At 37.7% G+C, this 22,433-nt stretch overlaps 1 protein-coding gene across 3 annotated transcripts in view; it reads right to left on the bottom strand.

The window, feature by feature from the left end:
- Positions 1-22,433, bottom strand: part of nisch (nischarin) — a 107,061-nt gene that overhangs the window by 82,020 nt on the left and 2,608 nt on the right. Inside the window, exons 3-6 of one of the 3 annotated variants that reach the window (XM_060910929.1) lie at positions 20,947-21,129; positions 1,941-1,989; positions 420-613; positions 39-134 (exon numbers count right to left, since the gene is read on the bottom strand). In XM_060910929.1, the coding sequence (XP_060766912.1) occupies positions 39-134; positions 420-613; positions 1,941-1,989; positions 20,947-21,129 (522 nt within the window). Of the gene's footprint in view, positions 1-38; positions 135-419; positions 614-1,940; positions 1,990-20,946; positions 21,130-22,433 lie in introns of those variants that run through there. The other 2 variants (XM_060910930.1, XM_060910931.1) reach the window with 2 other exon arrangements.

Here is a 22,433-nt window from a genome sequence, read left to right as displayed (position 1 = left end):
CTACCGATCCCTTGCCACAAAGAAAACCTGTGTCTTACCTCAATCTGGAGCACTGATTTAAAGACAGAAAGGTCAAACGGTAAACTGTGCTCTGCAATATTGCTGGTGCCCACAACTCCTATCGTCCCAGGGATCTGTGCACGCACAGACACAACAAATAATGTTAATATTAGATACAGGTATAATGGATGACCAGTTAAATGGACTAACAGCTTGGTCAGACAAATCTGGTGCTAAATCAAATGTGTCTGCATGGGTGTGGGTTTCCAATGATAAATAGAAGCAAATAATGAAGAATGGCTTTCTACTTAAACAGAAGTGACATCTATTGTTATCCATCAATGGACACCAAAAAAGTCTGTAAAACCTCTTGATATAAAATTCTATAAAGATGAATGATGCATGGAATCAGCAATAACCTCACAATCGAAAAGCAAATCTTTGTGGACCTTGAGATATTTGAGTCTGCAAGCAAAGTCCAGTATGTGCCCAAGATCCGTCTTGGCATCTCCATTGGCGCAGGTGGGTTTAGCCAGTTTCAGCTGTTGGGTGATGGCGTAGAGCTGCAGTGGCCTCAGGAGGAAAACCTCACCTGCAACTAACAACTGCTCACCTGAGGAAAGAGGAAAGCGTAGATTATAACACAAACTGCCAAGTCAGAAAAAAAATAAATGTGTAAAAATTTAATGACTTATGATCAGTCATGAAAGACAGATAGCCATGTTCCAATATCATTTAGATTACACAGATCTTAGTCTTCCTCAGCAAATGAAACATAGGACTACTGCTGTAAAGTTGGTATAAAGGAGATACACTATTCAATCAATAAAGGTTGCTTCTTTGTGCGATACGCATTAATCATGTTTCTGTTCATAAGCACAATCATTGTTGAAGCAGAGAGATTATGTTTTTAATGCATCTGTAATAAAAATAAAGATTGACAACAGCAAAAAGAGCCTTTGATGCAATGATTTAATTAACTGGAAGACAGTGTTTCATGTATGCATGAAACATTGGTCCGATTTCTGCTGACCAGGTGCCCCGTTTTAATTTTTATGCATGACAACTACTGAATTGTACGATTAGGGTTTTTTGTTTGTTTTTAAGTTGGAAATTGTGTGATGGTCAGGGAAAACCTAATGAAATGTCTGTGTGAAAGAATTCTGACTTTAAAAAAAAAGTGCATATTTCACCAAAACAAAATTTGCTTGTAAAACTACTTGCAAAGATCATGTGTAAAGTCAGTTTAACAGATGCACTGATAAATGTAGTTAGTCTGCCTAAAGATGTCCAAAACATTGCTAGCGATGTGAGATTTCCTCACACAGTAAATATCAGGTTTTGATCAAGTTCTTGGATACTCACTCACCATAGTAAAATAGACACAAGCCAAATCAAGTCCGTTTTTCCAGATACCAGCTGCCAAAATGTCCATGATGCAGCAAGGGGAAACTTTAAATGCAATTTTCCCGATTTTCACTTTTGGCAGCAATCAGATTTTAAAATACTTCTAATTGAGAAATATTTCAGTCTGGAGACATGTAATTTTCCAGACTACATATAGAAGAAAATCTCAACTTTATCAGATGAAGGGTTTTCTCAGGACACTACACAATTACATCTGATTAATCCGATTTTAAAAATCAACCACTTCACCTTCCTGGAATTAAGCTGAAGTTTCAAGATGGGGGTTCAATCAGGACTGAACGTCTGAAGCCTCTCTCACTCCAGAAGGATTTGATGTCTTTCCATATTTTCAAACATTTGATTCTTACGTTTGAAGAGTGAAATGTCAAGTGATGTAATTGAACAACTAAAGCAAGCAACAGCCAACAACAGAGTGAAGTCACAGTTATGTGATGCATGTTCAGCCTCTCTGACCTTCCAGATGGCAAAGAAAAGCATCTTATAGTCCACAAAATAAGAGTATGTAGTCATACCTCTGTTAAACAGATCTTCTGCCAGGGTAGCAGCAATGCCATGAATTTCCTGAAAACAAGGAAAGCAGTCACTTATTTATATAAAATCTTGATAAAGCCGTATTATACACAGCCTGGACGAAAGAAAGCTCCCCACTAGCATTTAAACAAGCAAATACTGAAGAGCCTTTGATTGGATAATTACTACAGTTATTAATATGTTTCAGCTAGCAACAATTATTCCATCCATCCATTTTCCATAACTGCTTATCCTGTACAGGGTCGCAGGCAAGCTGGAGCCCATCCCAGCTGACTATGGGCAAGAAGCGAGGTACACCCTGGACAAGTCACCAAATCATCACAAGGCTGACACAGAGACAACCAACCATTCGCAGTCATTCACACCTATGGTCAATTTGGAGCCACCAATTAGCCTAACCTGCATGTCTCTGGACTGCGGGGGAAACCAGCGCACCCAGAGGAAACCCACGCAGACACAGGGAGAACATGCAAACTCCACACAGAAAGGCCCTCATCGGCCACTGGGATCAAACCCAGAACCTTCTTGCTGTGAGGTGACCGTGCTAACCATGACATCACCGTGCTGCCTGGCAACAATTATTTTAACCCTAACAGATGAAGTGAATAGCTTCTCATTTTTTAAACAACCATGTCGGAAGACGTATCCCGTGGTCGTGGAAAAGATGTTACTGTGTTTCAGAAGGGTCAAATTATTGGCCTGCATCAAGCAAACTATGAAGATTGCTGAAATGACTGGAATTGGGTTAAGAAGTGTTCAGCACATTATTAAAACCTGGAAGGATAGTGGTGAACCATCAACTTCGTGGGAAAAAAAAATGTGGTCGGGGTAAATAAATAAATAACCCTCACAGAACTGGGAATAAATAGCTGTGTGATTGTAAGAAAACCACTTGTTAGTGAGACTAATCAGAAGAAAAGGCTTCAATTTGCTCAGGAGCATAAAATTGGACTCTGGAGCAATGGAAAAAGGTCATGTGGTTTGATGAGGCCAGATTTACACTATTCCAGAACAATGGGTGGGTCAGTGTAAGAAGGGAAGCACGTGAAATGATTCACCCATTATGAATAGTGGCCACTGTACTACACTGTCAGGTCAAGGCTCAGCAACGTTATGTGGCAATAAAGTGAAGTCAGCTGACAACCTGAATGTACTGAATGACCAGATCATGCCAACAATGGATTTTTTTTTTCCTTACTGATGGCCCAAGCATAAAATTAGGGCTCAAATTATGAAACGGTGGTTCATGAGGAATCGTTTTCACACATGAATTGGCCACCACAGAGTCCTGACCTTAACCCCACTGAGAATCTTTGGGATGTTCTGGAGAAGACTTGACAGAGTGGTATATTAGAGTAACTTGCTGATCAATTTAATAAAATATTTGCGAGGGGGTGTGTAAGATATGTAGAATAATGATAAAAATAAAAAGAATATTCTAACCAGATCCTTCTCTACCATCAGGAAATAAAGGGAAAAAGTTGAGTCAACATTTCACAGTTTCCTACCAAACAGTGCAAGCTGCAAGTGAAAAAAAAAGCAAAGTGTTTTACAATCAGAATAGAACTGTAAAATGTTCATCACTGGTGGCACATGAAAGTTCCTTCCAGCTAAATGGCCCCGATTACCACCATATAGATTAACAGGTGGTTTGGTCAATGTATTCTGATGGACCATGGGTACTGTTATACGATTACTCAATTTTAAGTTCCTTACGCTTCCTTAAAAACCCACCCTGAATGTCTTGCAAATCAATATTTCAGTTATGATCATTACATGATCTTCAGTAGTGCAAAATGTTGATTTTTATTTGTATGATTATATAACATCAACCAACAAATTAGCACTGGAATCACTAAGCACATGGCAAATATTTCAACTTAAACATTTCAGGATTCATTTTTTCTTTAAAAAGCTGCATTAGGCAAAAATTTGTCTTTTGTTTTAAAGGTCTGCAACAGTTGAGGGGGAAGCATACTCCCAAGTACATGGCGTGTGCACAGTGTGAATGACAACTTTTAATCAGCACAGTCCTTGCACGCGTTGACTGAATATGCGAAACTGAGGGTACGATAATTCACCAATTCAGTAGGTGAGAGTAGCTGCAGATGGTGACCAGGGAGTTGAAGTGCAAGACACATTTAAAAATGTTTTTAGAACATTGTGGGTGGTAGAAAAGGGCAACTGGACTTGCTTGAAGATTCTTGAAAACGTTTCACCTCTCGTCCAAAAGGCTTCCTCAGTTCTGTCTGACTAATAGGGAGTATCAGATATTTAGATATTTATCAGATATTTATGAGTATCAGATATTTAGATATTTATATATTCAGACACCCATGATACTCCCTATTAGTCAGACAGAACTGAGGAAGCCTTTTGGACGAGAGGTGAAACGTTTTCAAGAATCTTCAAGCAAGTCCAGTTGCCCTTTTCTACCACCCACAGTTTACTATGACCTGGATGATTGAGAATCTTCACAGACATTTTTAGAACATTCTTCCTTTTCTCGTTCTTTTTCTTCCAACATTAGCATTAAACACGCTAGTTCGTCTTCTCTCAAGGTCACCATGTTGCAAATTGCCATGCATGCCTTTTGTGTTCTTGGTTTTATCGTCATCTTCAAAAGACTGTCCTACTTTCAGACCATGCACGTCGCTGCCCTGACAGGCCAGGGGTATTACAATGAAGTTGTAGAAGGCATGTATTCAGGTTGTGTACGGTGACTTGTCTGCAAAAGCAGAAAATCAATTATACTTTGGAGACACCCATGCGCACGTCCATGGAAATAAACTTCCCCCTCAGGTAGGTTTGATATTTAAAATGATTCCCAGCCATGTTCATGAAGCTCCCCCAGGATCCACAGTAGCCCAGAGTGTCTATAAAATGACTGACAGCAGGTGCATCCAAGCCAAGCTTTCCAGACAATAAGGTTCTCTCAGAGACAGAAATACGCTTTTGCGAAGGAAACAATTTCATTTTTTTTTAATCATGCTCTGCATATCTTCCAAGTTATTTGTACACACAAGGAATTTAAAAAAATGACTACTGCACCTTTAATGCACTCCTTCATTACACTCAGAGTCCAGGTCACATGCTTTTTTTTCCAAAGAAAAAAGTCTTTCAGTGGTCACTGATTAATAGAACAGCTAAGTGTGAGGAAAGAAGCATTGCTACCAGCTGTTTTGGTTTACTAACCTCAAAAAATACAATATCTTTCCTAACACAGTAGGTGTTCACACACACATTAACACATCACAATGAAAACTTCTTAGAATCACAACCAACCAAGTCAAACAAAAACTTTGTTGTGTTACAGTGGCGCTTGAAAGTTTGTGAACCCTTTAGAATTTTCTATATTACTGCATAAATATGACCTAAAACATCATCAGATTTTCACACAAGTCCTAAAAGTAGATAAAGAGAACCCAGTTAAACAAATGAGAAAAATTCTATACTTGGTCATTTATTTATTGAGGAAAATGATCCAATATTACATATCTGTGAGTGGCAAGAGTATGTGAACATTTGCTTTCAGTATCTGGTGTGACCCCCTTGTGCAGCAATAACTGCAACTAAACGTTTCCGGTAACTGTTGATCAGTCCTGCACACCGGCTTGGAGGAATTTTAGCCCGTTCCTCCATACAGAACAGCTTCAACTCTGGGATGTTGGTGGGTTTCCTCACATGAACTCCTCGCTTCAGGTCCTTCCACAACAATTCGATTGGATTAAGCTCAGGACTTTGACTTGGCCATTCCAAAACATTAACTTTTATTCTTCTTTAACCATTCTTTGGTAGAACGACTTGTGTGCTTAGGGTCGTTGTCTTGCTGCATGACCCACCTTCTCTTGAGATTCAGTTCATGGACAGAGGTCCTGACACTTTCCTTTGGAATTCACTGATATAATTCAGAACTCATTGTTCCATCAATGATGACAAACCGTCCTGGCCCAGATGCAGCAAAACAGGCCCAAACCATGATACTACCACCACCATGTTTCACAGATGGGATAAGGTTCTTATGCTGGAATGCAGTGTTTTCCTTTCTCCAAACATAACGCTTCTCATTTAAACCAAAAAGTTCTATTTTGGTCTCATCCGTCCACAAAACATTTTTCCAATAGCCTTCTGGCTTGTCCACGTGATCTTTAGCAAACTGCAGATGAGCAGCAATGTTCTTTTTGGAGAGCAGTGGCTTTCTCCTTGCAACCCTGCCATGCACGCTATTGTTGTTCAGTGTTCTCCTGATGGTGGACTCATGAACATTAGCTAATGTGAGAGAGGCCTTCAGTTGCTTAGAAGTTACCCTGGGGTCCTTTGTGACCTTGCTGACTATTACACACCTTACTCTTGGAGTGATCCTTGTTGGTCGACCACTCCTGGAGAGGGTAACAATGGTCTTGAATTTCCTCCATTTCTACACAATCTGTGTGACTGTGGATTGGTGGAGTCCAAAGTCTTTAGAGATGGTTTTGTAACCTTTTCCAGCCTGATGAGCATCAACAACGCTTTTTCTGAGGTCCTCAGAAATCTCCTTTGCTCGTGCCATGATACACTTCCACAAACATGGTGTTGTGAAGATCAGACTTTGATAGATACCTGTTCTTTAAATAAAACAGGGTGCCCACTCACACCTGATTATCATCCCAGTGATTCAAAACACCTTACTCTAATTTCAACTTTACATTAATCCTAATTTAAATCCTAGAGGTTCACATACTTTTGCCACTCACAGATATGTAATATTGGATCATTTTCCTCAATAAATAAATAAATGACCAAGTATAATATTTTTGTCTCATTTGTTTAACCAGCTTCTCTTTATCTACTTTTAAGGCTTGTGTGAAAATCTGATGTTTTAGGCCATATTTATGCAGAAATGTAGAAAATTCTAAAGGGTTCACAAACTTAAGCACCACTGTAAATGTAGCTAGTTACTATTATTAACATTTAACTATGGGCCAGTTTCTCAGAAATAAATACTTTCCTAAATGACCTTCCTGTTTAAAAAGTGTGTGTGTGTGTGTGTGTGTGTGTGTGTGTGTGTGTGTGTGTGTGTGTGTGTGTGTCTCAGAAACTGGTCCATCATTTGGGACATTATGGTCAAAAAATAAATTTTCTAATTTTACTTTTTTTTGCATTTACCTAACACACAATGTTTCTTTTGTCATGTTTAATAAGAATAAAGATAGTATCTTGCTTTATCTGGCCTCACTGTGGAAAATTATTTTGATTCCACTTCAAATGCTTTTGTAAAATTGACTTCCATATAAAATAACTACATCATGAAGAATTAAAGCCCCTCCTTCACAGAGGACTGAAAATCTCATCTCATCTCATTATCTCTAGCCGCTTTATCCTTCTACAGGGTCGCAGGCAAGCTGGAGCCTATCCCAGCTGACTACGGGCGAAAGGCGGGGTACACCCTGGACAAGTCGCCAGGTCATCACAGGGCTGACACATAGACACACAACCATTCACACTCACATTCACACCTACGGTCAATTTAGAGTCACCAGTTAACCTAACCTGCATGTCTTTGGACTGTGGGGGAAACCGGAGCACCCGGAGGAAACCCACGCGGACACGGGGAGAACATGCAAACTCCACACAGAAAGGCCCTTGCCGGCCCCGGGGCTCGAACCCAGGACCTTCTTGCTGTGAGGCGACAGCGCTAACCACTACACCACCGTGCCGCCTCAGGACTGAAAATATTGAATAAATTTCCTCTTTGACTGCTTGGGTTAAAAATGCCAAATTATGATGACTGAATTGATTATTCACTTAAATATGAATAATAGGATACATTTTGGGTATTTGATCTGGCGAAATAGGACACAATGGAAAAATCAAGAACACACCGGAAAGATGAGAATAACAGCGGTGGGAAAAGACTGTACCGGCTGAAGGTCGCGCGGGTCTCTGCTGCAGCGCACGAGCAACGGGACATCACTACCACACCGGACAGAGCGGGGGCAGGGCAAAATGACTGGCCATAGATTCTATCAAAAGTTCGATCTAAATTGACCATGGTTGCAAAATATTGGCCAAAAATACACCAACACTACAAAATATGAAAGTAAGATGAAAAACAACAATTCTATTGCCTTATACTGCAAGACTAAAACAAAACTGTCAAAACTCACCTTTTCAGTGATAACGTCCAAACAGATCACTCACGTAACAGAAAGACCGCAAATGGAAGCACAATCAACTTCTAACTGTTGGAGTGAAAAATTCCATTCTACACATGCAAATTGTTAATGTGTGTCTTTCCCCGCACACAAACACGCTACGGTAAAAAAATAGACCACGACTCATTTTATAGCTCAGAAATTCATACAAGACCAGCTACCATCGTAACGTATTCTGTAAGAAACATATTCTATACCGAACTTTCAGCTTTTGTTTTAAAAAACAAAATCGCAGATTTATAACTAAATTTTTATATGGTGTAGTGATTTTAAGTTACTACTTTTGGTGAGGTAATGACCTTGACCCTGAGGCTTTCCGTTTAGATCAAAACACATGATCGTATTGGTTTTGGGTCTGCGGAAAATGGAGTTACAACGGTGATCAAATATTTTGCATGATGTTTTATTACGGTTATGATTATTCTGTGAGCGCACCAATCCTTAGGTGTATAAAGTTACAAATTAATACAATTTAGTGATAACTGTAGACTTTTCAGTGGACTACAACCTTTTTAAGGGAATGTGATGTAGTCAACCATTTATCATGTCCCAGATCAAGCTGCCATTTTTCCACAAATTTGCAGAATTTTTGCCAAATTCTGAATAGAGTATTCACATCAAAGATTTAGTTTTATCTGTATTATTTCTTTCATCATTTTATTTCAAATTAAAACCAACATCACCATTCCAAACCGTATAGTTTATTGACTGAGTATATTTAGTGGGGTACCCCCACAGTACCCAGTTTCTGAGACAGACCCACCCATCCATATAAACATTCCATGGAAATTATTAAAACAATCAATCCATGATGTGAAATTAAAGATGCGAGTATTCTTTCCGCATCCCAATTGGGTCTATATTTAACTGCGCTAATACAGCATGATTCTTTTTCTGCAATGTCATGATTAAAGCTGAGGCTGGAGGTAATTCTTATTTAACTTTAAAATTATACACAATTATTTATTTCCAACATTCATAATAGTTATACATTGTCATTAGATGACTAAAGCTATTAAGGCATCACAACTCCAAAGTTGATAAAATTTGAATTTTCAATAACACTAAAAGGACATACTCTTGCTATTTGGCAGATCACTTCAGTGACATGCCCACTCTGACGACTTCAGCCATCAAAGTTTCTAGTGAAGAATTATAGTAGTGGTTCCCCATTGCCTTCTACTGGATTATTTATAGAGGTTTTCTCCTCTGAACCATTCACACACATATTCACACCTATGGGCAATTTAGAGTAGCCAGTTAACCTAACCACGTCTTTGAACTGTGGGGGAAACCAGAGCATCTGGAGGAAACCCACGCAGACACAGGGCGAACATGCAACTTCCACACAGAAAGGTCCCCATCATCCACTGGGCTCAAACCCAGAACCTTCTTGCTGTAAGGTGACAGCGCTAATCACTACACCACTGTGCCACCAAAGGATACACAGGAGAAATAAGTATTTAGACACACATTTGTTTTTGTTAGACTTCTGGAATAAACTTCCTGTAAACATACCCACTTCAAAATTTGCACAATGTATTTTGTATATAGATATGAAAGTGGAGCAAAGAAAAAAAATCCTGAACTTTTGAAAGTCAAACTAAGATGGGGGGGGCAGCGTCCCCCGAAAAAATTGTAATAACACAACACACAAAACCCTGCATTCTAGTGCATTTTAGTACTTATTTTCACTAAAAATGATAACTTTTGAGCCTTTTTCTTTCATGTACATTAATGATTAACATGTCAAAAATATCAAATTTAATTCCCCTAGTTAATGAGTAATTTTCAGGAGTGCATTTAGAAAACACAGTGATTTTCCTCGCTACACAGTTCATTACTTTGAAAAAAATCAGACAGTTGAAGGTAAAGTCAGCAAAATCCCAAAACAGTACTGATAAAAAGTAAAGGTCTGTTAGAGTTTCTAAAGCTTTCAGGTTTCAATGTTGGGGATATTGAGCCTCGCTTATCAATCTTTTAGTAGAGTTGTGCGTTTGCATACGCTAAAGTGAACTAAACATTTCCAATTCATATTTATGCGAGTTGAAGCCAAATGTTTACAGACAATACGAACTAATGTAAATTTAAACACACCAATGAATACCAAATTTCTCATGTAAATCAGGGGCGTAGCTAGGATTTTTCAGTGTGTGTGTGTGTGTGTGTGTGTGTGTCACACACTGACTGGCAGCCTGAGTACATTATGTAACAAAAAATAATTACCATTGCTAGTTTTAGGCAGCTTAGAAACCGGCTCTTCCATTATTGCTGTTTCTTCCACGTTTTCTTGAGGTGTTCTAGAAATGGCACTAAAACTTAGCTTCGAAGCCACAAAATGCAACTTTAATGGAAAAAAATATATATAATAAATTGCTTACCTCTCTTCACATCGAAAGGAGGAGGAAAGTTTTGCTTGTTTTGACATGGCGAATTATTAACACAAGAGGAAATACTCGTAATTTGCAACTAAAAAGACTGCAGCTACACTGAACATGCTTTCTAGTGCGATTGTGTTGCGCAGAACGGTGTCAGTCCTGCGCGCCTTAGCTCGTGCATCTGAAGGCGCGCCTTGGGCGCACGTGCCTAATGAGCTCCAGCACAAAGAACACCTTTCTTTAATCAATGAACTATGTTTGGGCTGTTTAAGGACTGCGCCCATGCAAGGACGATGCGAAGCATTATGCCGCGTCTAGGAACGTGAAAAATCCGAAAAATACATTTCTCCATTCGGAAAACCAGAGATTTTCAAGAGTTTTGTCAAATATCCGGATTTCCGGGTAAATCCGGAAGACTTTCATCTATATGTATAGATTAACACAAAAAGTATGTATTCATGAGCAAAAAACTAAATTCAATGGGGGGAGGGGGGAGTATTCAGATACTGTATTAAAAATACATATGTAAAAGCTACAAAAAAAAAAAAATCAAAGCTATGTTTGGAACATCCGCTCACCCAGGATAGTGAATCAGCCATTTTGTCGAGCTGTTTCAAAATTCTCAATTGTAAATTTTATTCACTATAAATTTGTGCACTACAAAATCACCACAAGGAACCCAAAAATGTAGTGCACAGAAACTGCACTCTAATCGATCAACTCAGACCATCATGCGTTATATCTGGTCATGTGAAAGAGTTGTCAAAGTTGCAAAAGAGCCATCAGGTGTCTAAGATGGAGCAGACATATGCTGTACAAAGTACAAGTAGTGTTTTTGTTGTTTTAGTTTTATATACAGGGTAACAAATTATATAACTTTTTACAAGTTCAGTTGTATGGAATCAGAGCAATAGAATCACTTGTCAGACCACACAGTTAACGTAAACTAGTCATTTTCAAGGAGTGATGATATGACATTAGGATAGTCAACATTACTAAGCTAACATTAACAGTTAGCTGCCCACATTACGTGTGAAATTCCTCTCTGCATTTAACCCATCTGAAGCAGTGAACAGACACATGCACACACACACACGAGCAATGAGTGCACACACATACCCAGAGCATGTGTGTGAGCACACTCCGGTTCCCTGTGGTGGTACACACACACACACACACACACACACACAGTTCCTACGCATGTATGGACATCATACGATCAAAGCCATCAAAAATCAGGTTGATGCATTTATCTTAAGTATGGGGCTCTGCTCCACTATAACACTGGTCATTTCGTGTGTCCAAATACTTTCCTTCTTAAATTTCATTTTTAAAACATAGCTTTGTTTATGCTGATGAATGTATACTTTTTGTTCATATTTATAAAGTACAAAATCAAAAGATATATTACTATAACAACCGGTTTTAGGAAGAGAAACTTGGTTAATCATTCTGCAGGATCATACTCTTCTGATTTCACGGTTCATGAAAGGTACATGCTAGCTGACTAAATACACAGCAGTGCAAAATCCCAGGTGTGATTTACACCGTGGGGGACAGGACTAAAATGATCAAACCACTACAGAATTTGTCAAAGAAAGAAAGAGGGGAAAAAAAAAAAGCAAAAAGTCCTTTGGACTATAATTTTCTCAGGGGAGAAGGAAGTAAAAAAACATTGACATGGCTAATCCAGACAAAAATAAATCAATCATTCAGTCGCACCTGCAATTAGTGTAATTATTCCAGACCCCCACGGAAATCCTGCCTCAATAAAGCTTTAGTTTATTCTTTATTCCTATTTCACTTTCATACCACAAGTTACCACATGATGCAGCCATGTGATTGCTACAGTCTAGAAAGGACAGTTTCACTCATCTCACAACAATAATGCTTAACTTTCCTCAGTAATGTATAAATGAGAAGAGCTACTTTAACACTATGTAGTTTGTGTATTTTTACTCCTCAATATTGAACACCCATTTAGGCTAAAATTACACAAGTGTTTTTAAATTTTCATTTTTTGACATTTGGTATTGCCAAAAACAATGAAAAAGAAATGGTGTGAATAAAGTTACAAAGTACATTTGAAACCTATGACAAATACAATTTCAAATGCCAACAAAACAAATCTCACATATAAATTCCACAGTCTGGATATCTCTTCAATTGTTCTACTGCAGAAGCCCCACGTTTGGTTAGTGATTGTGGAGTCTGGCCTGTTAGAAATGCTGAGTAGCAAGGAATGCTGAATCCGTTAATGTGTCCACATGGCAAATGTTTAAAATGTGCAGAACTGTTACCAACAGGGTTAAAGTGTCAGCAAAAGTAAAATATACTGATGCTGAACACCGGACTGAATAGCAACCTAATTTTCTATGCCAAAACTCCAACACATTATTTCTACATAATTTATTTAATACTATGGATGTGGTATCTAATCACTCAACGCTACTACTCAGTGTTATTAGAAATCAGGATGGTTTTAACCCTCTGGGGTCTGAGGGTGTTTTCTAGCACTCTAATGATTTTAGCATGCTCCGATTTTGTTATGCTTTGATTTTGTCGTCAATTTCAACAAATCTAAGCAGTATTTTCAAAGTCATATGACTTTTTGTATTCAGCACAAGTTCAGCTACAATAACATTTATGTAGCATGTATGTCATTATTGTACTTTTTAAAAAATAACAAATGATGTTGTAAAAAGCAGTTTTAGAACTGTGCTCAATGTGTGAAAAAAACATGACCTTACCCCTTGTCTCGAACCATTCTGGTCACTTGGGGTGAATCTGTTCAGTCTTAGGAATGTATCAAATACAAAAAATCTGCTCCATTGATTTTGAGAATTAACTGGCTATCAAAAAATGTATGTCCTATTGTTTTGGGATAAAGGGTTGGCAGTGGGAGGGGTATTCAATGAGTCGGGTTTAAAAAAAAAAACTTCCATTCCATTCAATGAGAAGAGGGAAAACCTCTCCCACTGCCATCTCTTAATCCCATCTGGTCAAGTCACAATGGATAAGGTAATTTTTTTTTCCCACACATTCCAACACAGTTCTAAAACTGCTTTTTACAACAGCTTAATATATCTGGTATTTGACTCTATTCAGTGTGTCTTGAAATAAACTCTTGTACTGTTTTACTCAGTTCAAAGCCACAACCAACTTGGTTACTCTGTTATTACACAATTACTCTAAATTTTGCTCCCACTCCAACTTTTACTCTCTAAACTCAAAATCGAGCAAATGAACTATTTTTGAGGAAAATACTTTTAACGCTGGAAAAATTGCTCAGTCATTTTGCCTGCGTATGCACTGCAGTACACGCAGATCAACTCATCTGCTCATAAGAAATATTTACACTTACTCGAGTTGATCTTTGGCTAGATCAAGTCGAAGGGGGAAAAAAGGGAAGGAAAAAAAGGCACCACTCAGTGTCACAGTTCTCAAGATTAAATTGAATCGTTGTCCTGAATCATGCGAAGTGCATAAAACCCACGTGCCATCTCAAGTTTTACTTCCAAATAGCCTAAAATATATGTCTGACAGATTTTATCCTGTTTACAGTGGGCATTCCCACCGCAAAAGAGAAACCAATCAAAACCAAAAGAGTGAAAGTGATTATCATGCCATTACCATGTGAATAGTCTTATGAATGCGTAAGTGGGCACTCAGCGCTCCGACTCCGGTGTGAGTGAGTAAGGTTACAAGTTTCATGTTTCATGTAATTTAGGTAATTTAAAAGCTATAATATTTGGCAGTGGGCAAGTGTAAAGTTTGTCAATATGTTTATCATGCTTGTATAATGAAAAACTCAAAGATATTTATCTAAATACATGAACTACTCATTCTAAACCTGTCAAGCTTCGCCGGTGAAGCTCTCGGCCCCAGAGGGTTAATTAATCTCAGAGGACTTTGTGCTTTCCAGTTTCTCAATGAGCTGTAATGCATTTTTGTGTCATTAACTGCAGTAGTGGATCGCGAAGGCAGAACTGTTTATCACTGCTATAACATAATATAATCTATAACATAATATAATCTATCCTCTTCCTTTGGCGGGAAAATTCAGAAAGACAGTGAGGCGAACAGCTGGCTGTGCTAACAGCTGACGGCGAAAGCTGGTTGTCCCAGCAACTTGCTACTGGGCTATATGGACCCAAAGAAGATCCCCACTGCTGAGGAAGTCGATGACATAAAAAAAGTCACTCGACTTCATAACTGAAGAAGTTTCTGCTGTCAGGCTGCAGCAGAAGAGCATGCCTTGGTGGAAGAGGTGAAAACGCTGCGGATCCAGAATGCAGAGAAGGATAAGCGGATCGCCAACCTGGAAAGCCAAGTGGCCAACCTGGAGCAATACTCCAGAATGAACGATGTTGTCGTCACCGGGCTCCAAGTAAAACCTCGGTCATACGCTCGGGCGGTGACTGCTATCAGCGGGGAGGAGCCCGGGGAGCTGGATGCAAGCTCCACGGAGCAGCAGGTAGCTGCTTTCCTGCAGTCCAGGGGCATTCACCTGGACTGCGATAACATCGAGGCTTGCCACCCGCTACCAAGGAGGAACACCAGAGACAAACAGACCATCATCATGAGATTCATCAGCCAGAATACAAAGCTACACTACTGAAACAAGGAAGAAAACTGAAAGGGACAAACGTCTACATCAACGAGCACCTGACAAAACGCAATGCTGACATCGCCAGAAAAGCACGACATCTGAAGAAGGAAAACAAAAATTCAGTCCACATGGATCAACAACTGCAAAGTTTTCACAAAGCTGAACGGGACACCGGAGGAGGCGAGAGTTCTGGTCATACAGAACATCGAGGACTTGGACAAATACCAGTGATGCTATCAGGACTGTACGGTAATCAACACCGACGTGACACTACACCAAACCCAGCCATGACACACACCGAAATAACTCTTTCATCCATTACCCGGAACACTACTCGGCTCACGCAAATGCTTGTTGATTATGAAAACCTGGAACTGAAACCACATGAATTCACTGACCATAAACTATTGGATACAGAAAATGACATAGACCCGGACAATAACTTTTTTTCAACCATTAAAGGATATGGGACATGAAACATAAAAGCACGCTATATCAGTTTCTTTCCATTAAAAATATGAATTAATTGCATCAACAAATACAAAATCATCTATTAAATTCAGCAAAATCGTTATATTCCTGATGATTATACGGCATTTCTGCTCGACTTCCGATATGCATTTTTTGCAACCGGAAGAGCCGCTGTCACGTGATCATACGTCACAAAAACTTTCGGGCACAGCACAAGTGGGTAGATGAATGGAGAAGTGGATGACAAGAAAATTGTTTTTATAGTCTTTAAAGTACATTGGACATCATACATTGGACATCATGGTGTATTGTGCTGCTTATGGTTGCAATAATTCCAATGGGAAATGCCCTGGAGTAAGCTTTTTTGCATTCCCCAAGGACCCGAAGCTGAGGAAAGTGTGGGCTCACCTGCGCATGCGCAGTAGGCTTCGCGCATGTGCAGTAGGCTTGGTAGGACAACTTTACAGAACACCTGTTGAAAAAAAACTTTGCACCTACTGTTTCCCACAAACTGTATTTGGACCATTTTACTGAGGATTCTTTCAACATTAATACTCAGGTACTGAGCGATATTAATTCATGAAACATGAAACAGGAAGCATAAGGATGAGAAAAAAAAAAACAGTTCAAATCGGGAAGCCGCGCACACCTGCGCCAGGCTGCACAAATGCGCGCAGCTTCCCGACCCAAACCGCCTCTCTCATCCTTACACTTCATGCCTCATGCTCCATGAACCAACATCGCTATTTTTTTTTTTTTTTTAAATCGGATCTGCGCGATTCAGCCGTGAAAAAGGCGGCATCCGCCGAAAGGCGCGCTGTTTGCATCCCTGCACGGAGGCCAGGGGACAGGGCAGGAATATTTTTGTTGATATGAGTGATCCGGTGCGATTTCGCGACCCCCCTGTTGAAGACCTCTGCGCTAACCGACTGAAAGCCGAGGTAAGGATTAGTATTATAATTTTGGGTGTATCAATTATTGATTATCATAATTCTGACTCGTTTCGCCATTTTGAATGTTTTCATCTCGGACTCTGGAAGCATTGTATCTCAATCTCGAAAAATATCAGCAAAAAAAAAAAACTAGCTTGCAACGGACTTTAGCTAGATCTATGATGAACTTTCAATGTATGATACAAAAATAATACTTCTTTCAACAGATCATTAGCCTTTGAGCAGAGTTGTTTTTAACTTACCAGGAAGTGTTATCGAGCCGACCGCTTTCAGTTTCATGGGGATTGAATGAACTCTCACTCTCAGAATCATCTGACCCGTCAGAGTAAAGACAAGATCCATGTTCATGTGAATTTCCAGCTATCGGTTCGAATTGATAGGGTCTAACTTCACATCTCTGTGAAACATTGGGAATATCACTGTCGATGGTGTCCATTTCGGTAACCTGTTTACATTAGATTCCCAAGCGCTGGCGCCTTGGAAAGTTTTTGTGACGTCACAGGTCACATGACCACCTAGCTCATTAACGAATCCTTGTTTTACGCTGATGTATAGAAAAACTTGAATAATGTGATGATTTTCACATTTTTGACGTCCTGCAGTGATTTAGATGGCATTTCTTATGTCCTTTATACATAATTATGCCCAGGTAAAAATCCATGTCCCATATCCTTTAAGGACAATTGCCACTATTACACAGAGGAACAGTACAATCAGTCCACTGAGGCTGTGGGAAAATTATCAATAATACACTTCAACAGCAGAAGCATGTACGCTAATTTTAAACACATCACAAAATACTTAAGTCAGTTTACTCATCCATTCAACATAATTGCCATATCTGAAACCTGGATTGACCTGGAGAAAGGAGTGGATTTTGAACTGGCTGGATATGAATTTAATTATATAAACAGGAAAAATAAAGGTGGAGGAGGAGTGGCAGTGTATGTGGACTGTAATTTGAATTATAAGTTAATAGATGGCATGACAACAGTGATTGATAACTTATTAGAATGTTTAACAATCAAAATTAATATTGAAAAAAGTAGAAATGTATTAATTAGCTGTATATATAGAGCACCAGAAACTAGTATAGAGGCGTTTAAGGACTGGGTAGAAAAGACATTTATAGTAGATAATAAAAAAAGTTATCTTCATTTGTGAGAATACTAATATTGATCTGTTGAACCCTAATAAGCACAGTATGACTGAGGAATTTATTAATACCATGTACAGTATGAGTCTCCATCCAAAAATTACCAGACCCACCAGAATTACTGACCATAGTGCTACCTTAATAGACAATATATTTACCAAATGATATAGATAACATAAGTGGAATATTAATCAATGATATTAGTGATCATCTACCAGTTTTTACAATTTATGACTGTAATCATAAGAGAAATGTGACAGACCATAAACTTAAGTATAGAAGAGTTAGGACTGAGGAGGCCATGTTTGCATTAAATAATGATTTATTAATACAAGACTGGGAATCAGTTTATATAGAGAATAGCATTGATAGAGCATATGATAACTTAAGTATATTCAAATTATTATATGATAAAAATTGCCCATTGAAGCAATATAGTACAAAACAAAACTATAATGACCAACCTTGGATTACTAAGGGATTACAAAATGCCTGTAAGAAGAAAAGCACTCTATATAGAGAATTTATTAAATTAAGAACCAAAGAGGCAGAAAATAAATATAAAAAATATAAAAACAAGTTAAAGTATCATAAGGAGATGTAGGAAGGATTATGGTAAATTAATATATAATAAAAATAATATTAAAGGAATATGGAATATATTAAATAGTATTATTAAAGATGGTTCTGGACAAATACATTACCCTAAATACTTTAATGACAAAGGTATCGAAAATTATAACATGGATGTAGTTGCTAATAGTTTTAATAATTTTTTTTGTTAATGTTGGACCAAGATTAGCTCAAAATATCTCTGATCCAGTAACAAATGACGATTGTATAGATATTATAAAGATGAATTCTTGTTCTATGTTTCTTACACCAGTAGATGAGAAGGAAATTATTGATATAGTTAATAAATGTAGTAATAAAATATCCACAGATTGTAATGATATTGATATGAAACTAGTAAAAACTATTATTGGGGGGGATTTCTAAACCATTAACATACATCTGTAACTTGTCATTTCAAACCAGTACATTTCCAAGCAATATGAAAATAGCAAAAGTAATTCCATTGTATAAATCCGGGGACAAACACAACTTCACAAATTACAGACCTGTTTCTTTACTTCCTCAATTCTCCAAAATTCTTGAAAAACTATTCAATAACAGATTAGATAAATTCATTGAAAAATACAAACTACTCAGTGATAGTCAATATGGATTTAGAGCAAATAGATCAACAGAGATGGCACTAATGGAATCAATTGAAGAAATCAGTAACTCTATAGATAAACATGTCGCTGGGATATTTATTGATCTTCAAAAAGCTTTTGATACTATTAATCATGATATATTAATTAACAAGATGGAACAATATGGGATAAGGGGAGTTGTATTAAATTGGATAAAAAGTTATTTGAGCAACAGGATTCAATTTGTGAAGCTAAGTGACTCTGTCTCAACTCGTTTGAATATTGATTGTGGTGTCCCTCAGGGGTCAGTATTGGGTCCTAAACTGTTTATTCTTTATATAAATGATATGTGCAATGTATCAAAGATATTTAAGATGGTATTATTTGCAGATGACACAAATATGTTTTGTTCTGGAACAAATTTACATGAATTAGAAAACAATCTCTTCAGAATTGTGCAGGTTAAAAAGTTGGTTTGATCGAAATAAATTATCATTAAATCTGTCTAAAACAAAAATCATGTTATTTAATAATTATAAAATAATTTAATAATTATAAAATAAATAGGGCAATAAATGTACAAGTAGATGGTGTTGATATTGAAAGAGTTTCTAATAAAATTTCTTGGGGTAATAATAGATGATAGAATTAATTGGAAATCACATAAAATACATACTAATGAAACTATCAAGAAGCATATCTGTGTTGAGTAAAGCTAAGCATGTCCTGGACTGTAATTCACTCCGCATTCTTTACTGTTCCCTGGTTTTACCGTACTTAAATTACTGCTCAGTGGTGTGGGGAAATACGTACAAATGTTCACTTCATGCAATAACTATACTTCAAAAAAAGAGCTATAAGAATAATTCATAGTGCTGGTTATCGAGATCATACTAATTCACTATTCTTAAATTCAAAATGTTTAAAATTCAGGGATATTATAGAATATAAAACTGTGTTAGTAATGTACAAATTAAGGAATTATAAAGTACCAAGGAATATCCAAATAATGTTCTCGGATAAAGAGGGGGGCTGTAAATTTAGGGGGAAATTGAAATTTAAAATTCGCAGTGCTAGGACAACGTTAAAAATTTTCAGTATCTCTATTTGTGGAGTAAAGCTATGGAACAGTTTGAATGTGGAGCTCATGAAATGTACAACTATAAACCAGTTCAAAAAAAGCTATAAGGAAAAGATCTTTATGAGGTATAGGGAGGAGAAATTACAATAACATGCTACTGATAATATAAGTGTATATATGTGGGTATGGGTACATATGGATATATTATATAAAAAAAGTATTTGTATATATGTATGTATAGTGCATAACTGTATAATATATAAGCATAATATTGATATTATGATATGGGTGTCTGTATGTATGGATGTGTACATGTATGTACTGTATATATGTACTGTATGTGTGTATATATGCATGGCATATATATATGACTTGATTGGGTGATATTATACCATGTTGGTATGTCTTGGTATTTTTTTGTTGTTGATTTTGCTTTCTTTTGTATATATAGTTTATTATGGTGGAAAGTGACGTTTGATTAACGGTGGTATAGAGGGTTAGGATTTGATAAGTTATTTACTTCTTCCTAATCCTTTCCGAACATTATTATGTTATTGCCTTGTGGCTATGCTATTCTGTTTATGACGATGTTTTGATGATTACATTTTTTATTTTTGGTTTGTTTTATATCTTCTTTACTGTTCGGAATAAAGCAATCAATCAATAACAGGAACTAACTTGTCTCATTGATGTTCCATAACATTAAGTGGAACTATAAACTGATAAAAATTACAATCTGTCATTATGCTTCATTGTTTAATTTCCAAAGAGTTTGGTTCCTATTATAGCACAGCAACTTACCTATAATTACTCATTATTTCTACATTTCTTCAAACAAGACATAACACACAACATTTGCAAGAAGTGTTGCTTTTTACATAAACAGCTTCCCCTGCTCCCCTACCCACAAATAAAACACTGAAAGATGCATAGAAATACTTACATAGAACTGGAAATGTAGAAAGATGGATAATACTTTTGGTACAGCCACAGGAAATAGGCTGAGCAAAGTTTGCAGATACACCTCCAGCTCCTTCTGCCTCTTTTCCACAAAGGTTTTGGAATTTTTGCCAATTATCTTCTTAGGAGGCAACAGATGCTTGTCAATCTTCTTCTCCGAAGTGAGCTGAGAGACACGTAAACCATACAATATCTCAAATACTGTAAATAATCATGAAAAAAATTAATAGGTGGATCACATTTATCAATAATTTCGGAAAGTTGTGTGCAAATGTTTTCATTTACGTTTCAGTAATGCTGTTTTCCTAAAAACTCATGTGTTGGTAAGTGTAACTGCAATAAATAAGCTATTTAAACTTGAATCTGAATAATAATAAGTTAATTATACTATTTGAAGTCTAACAATCAGTGTCCACATTAGTGACATTGATGCATCAATGCAAAACATTCCTGCAAAAGATTTACAAATCAAATTAATTTGTGGGCGGCATGGTGGTGTAGTGGTTAATGCTGTCGCCTCACAGCAAGAAGGTCCGGGTTCGAGCCCCGTGGCCGGCGAGGGCCTTTCTGTGTGGAGTTTGCATGTTCTCCCCGTGTCCGCGTGGGTTTCCTCCGGGTGCTCCGGTTTCCCCCACAGTCCAAAGACATGCAGGTTAGGTTAACTGGTGACTCTAAATTGACCGTAGGTGTGAATGTGAGTGTAAATGGTTGTTTGTGTCTATGTGTCGGCCCTGTGGTGACCTGGCGATTTGTCCAGGGTGTACCCTGCCTTTCGCCCGTAGTCAGCTGGGATGGGCTCCAGCTTGCCTGCGACCCTGTAGAACAGGATAAAGCGGCTAGAGATAATGAGATGAGATGAAATGAAATTAATTTGTGTCCAGTAATTAATTGGCTGATTTAATTAGGACTCGGGTAGTATAACACTCAAGTCAAGTCAACTTTATTGTCAAATATGCTATACATGCTCGACATACAGCACAGATGAAATTTCAGTCCTCTCTGACCCACGGTGCAAACAGGCAATGCAATAAATAAAAAAAAAATAACTGAAAAAACAATATAAACACTAGATAAGAACTAGACTTAGACTAAACACTCAAAGACAATATAAACAGTATAAACACTAGATAACTAGAAAGACTAAACACTCATACATACACTATATATATATATATATATATATATATATATATATATATATATATATAAGTGCTGTCAAAAATGTCGCGTCATTAACGCGTTAACTTGACTAAATTTTAACGGCGATAATTTTTTTATCGCGAGATTAACGCTCTGTGACATGATGTAGGTTTTTCATAAGCTTTTGAAACTGCCAGGAACTTGGAAGAGACAAAACGATAGCAGCTAGACTGTAATGCCACGCCCCGCACAGCCAGAGTCCTCTGCCCCCCCCCCCCCCCCGAGAACCACCGCGGGCAGGGCGCGCTAGTCGAGATGGGATTTATGTCT

The sequence above is a fragment of the Neoarius graeffei genome, chromosome 26 (assembly GCF_027579695.1).
Source record: "Neoarius graeffei isolate fNeoGra1 chromosome 26, fNeoGra1.pri, whole genome shotgun sequence".
Lineage (NCBI taxonomy): Eukaryota > Metazoa > Chordata > Actinopteri > Siluriformes > Ariidae > Neoarius > Neoarius graeffei.
The sequence above is the reverse complement of the archived record's forward strand: the minus strand, read 5'-3'. Positions and strand labels throughout refer to the sequence as shown.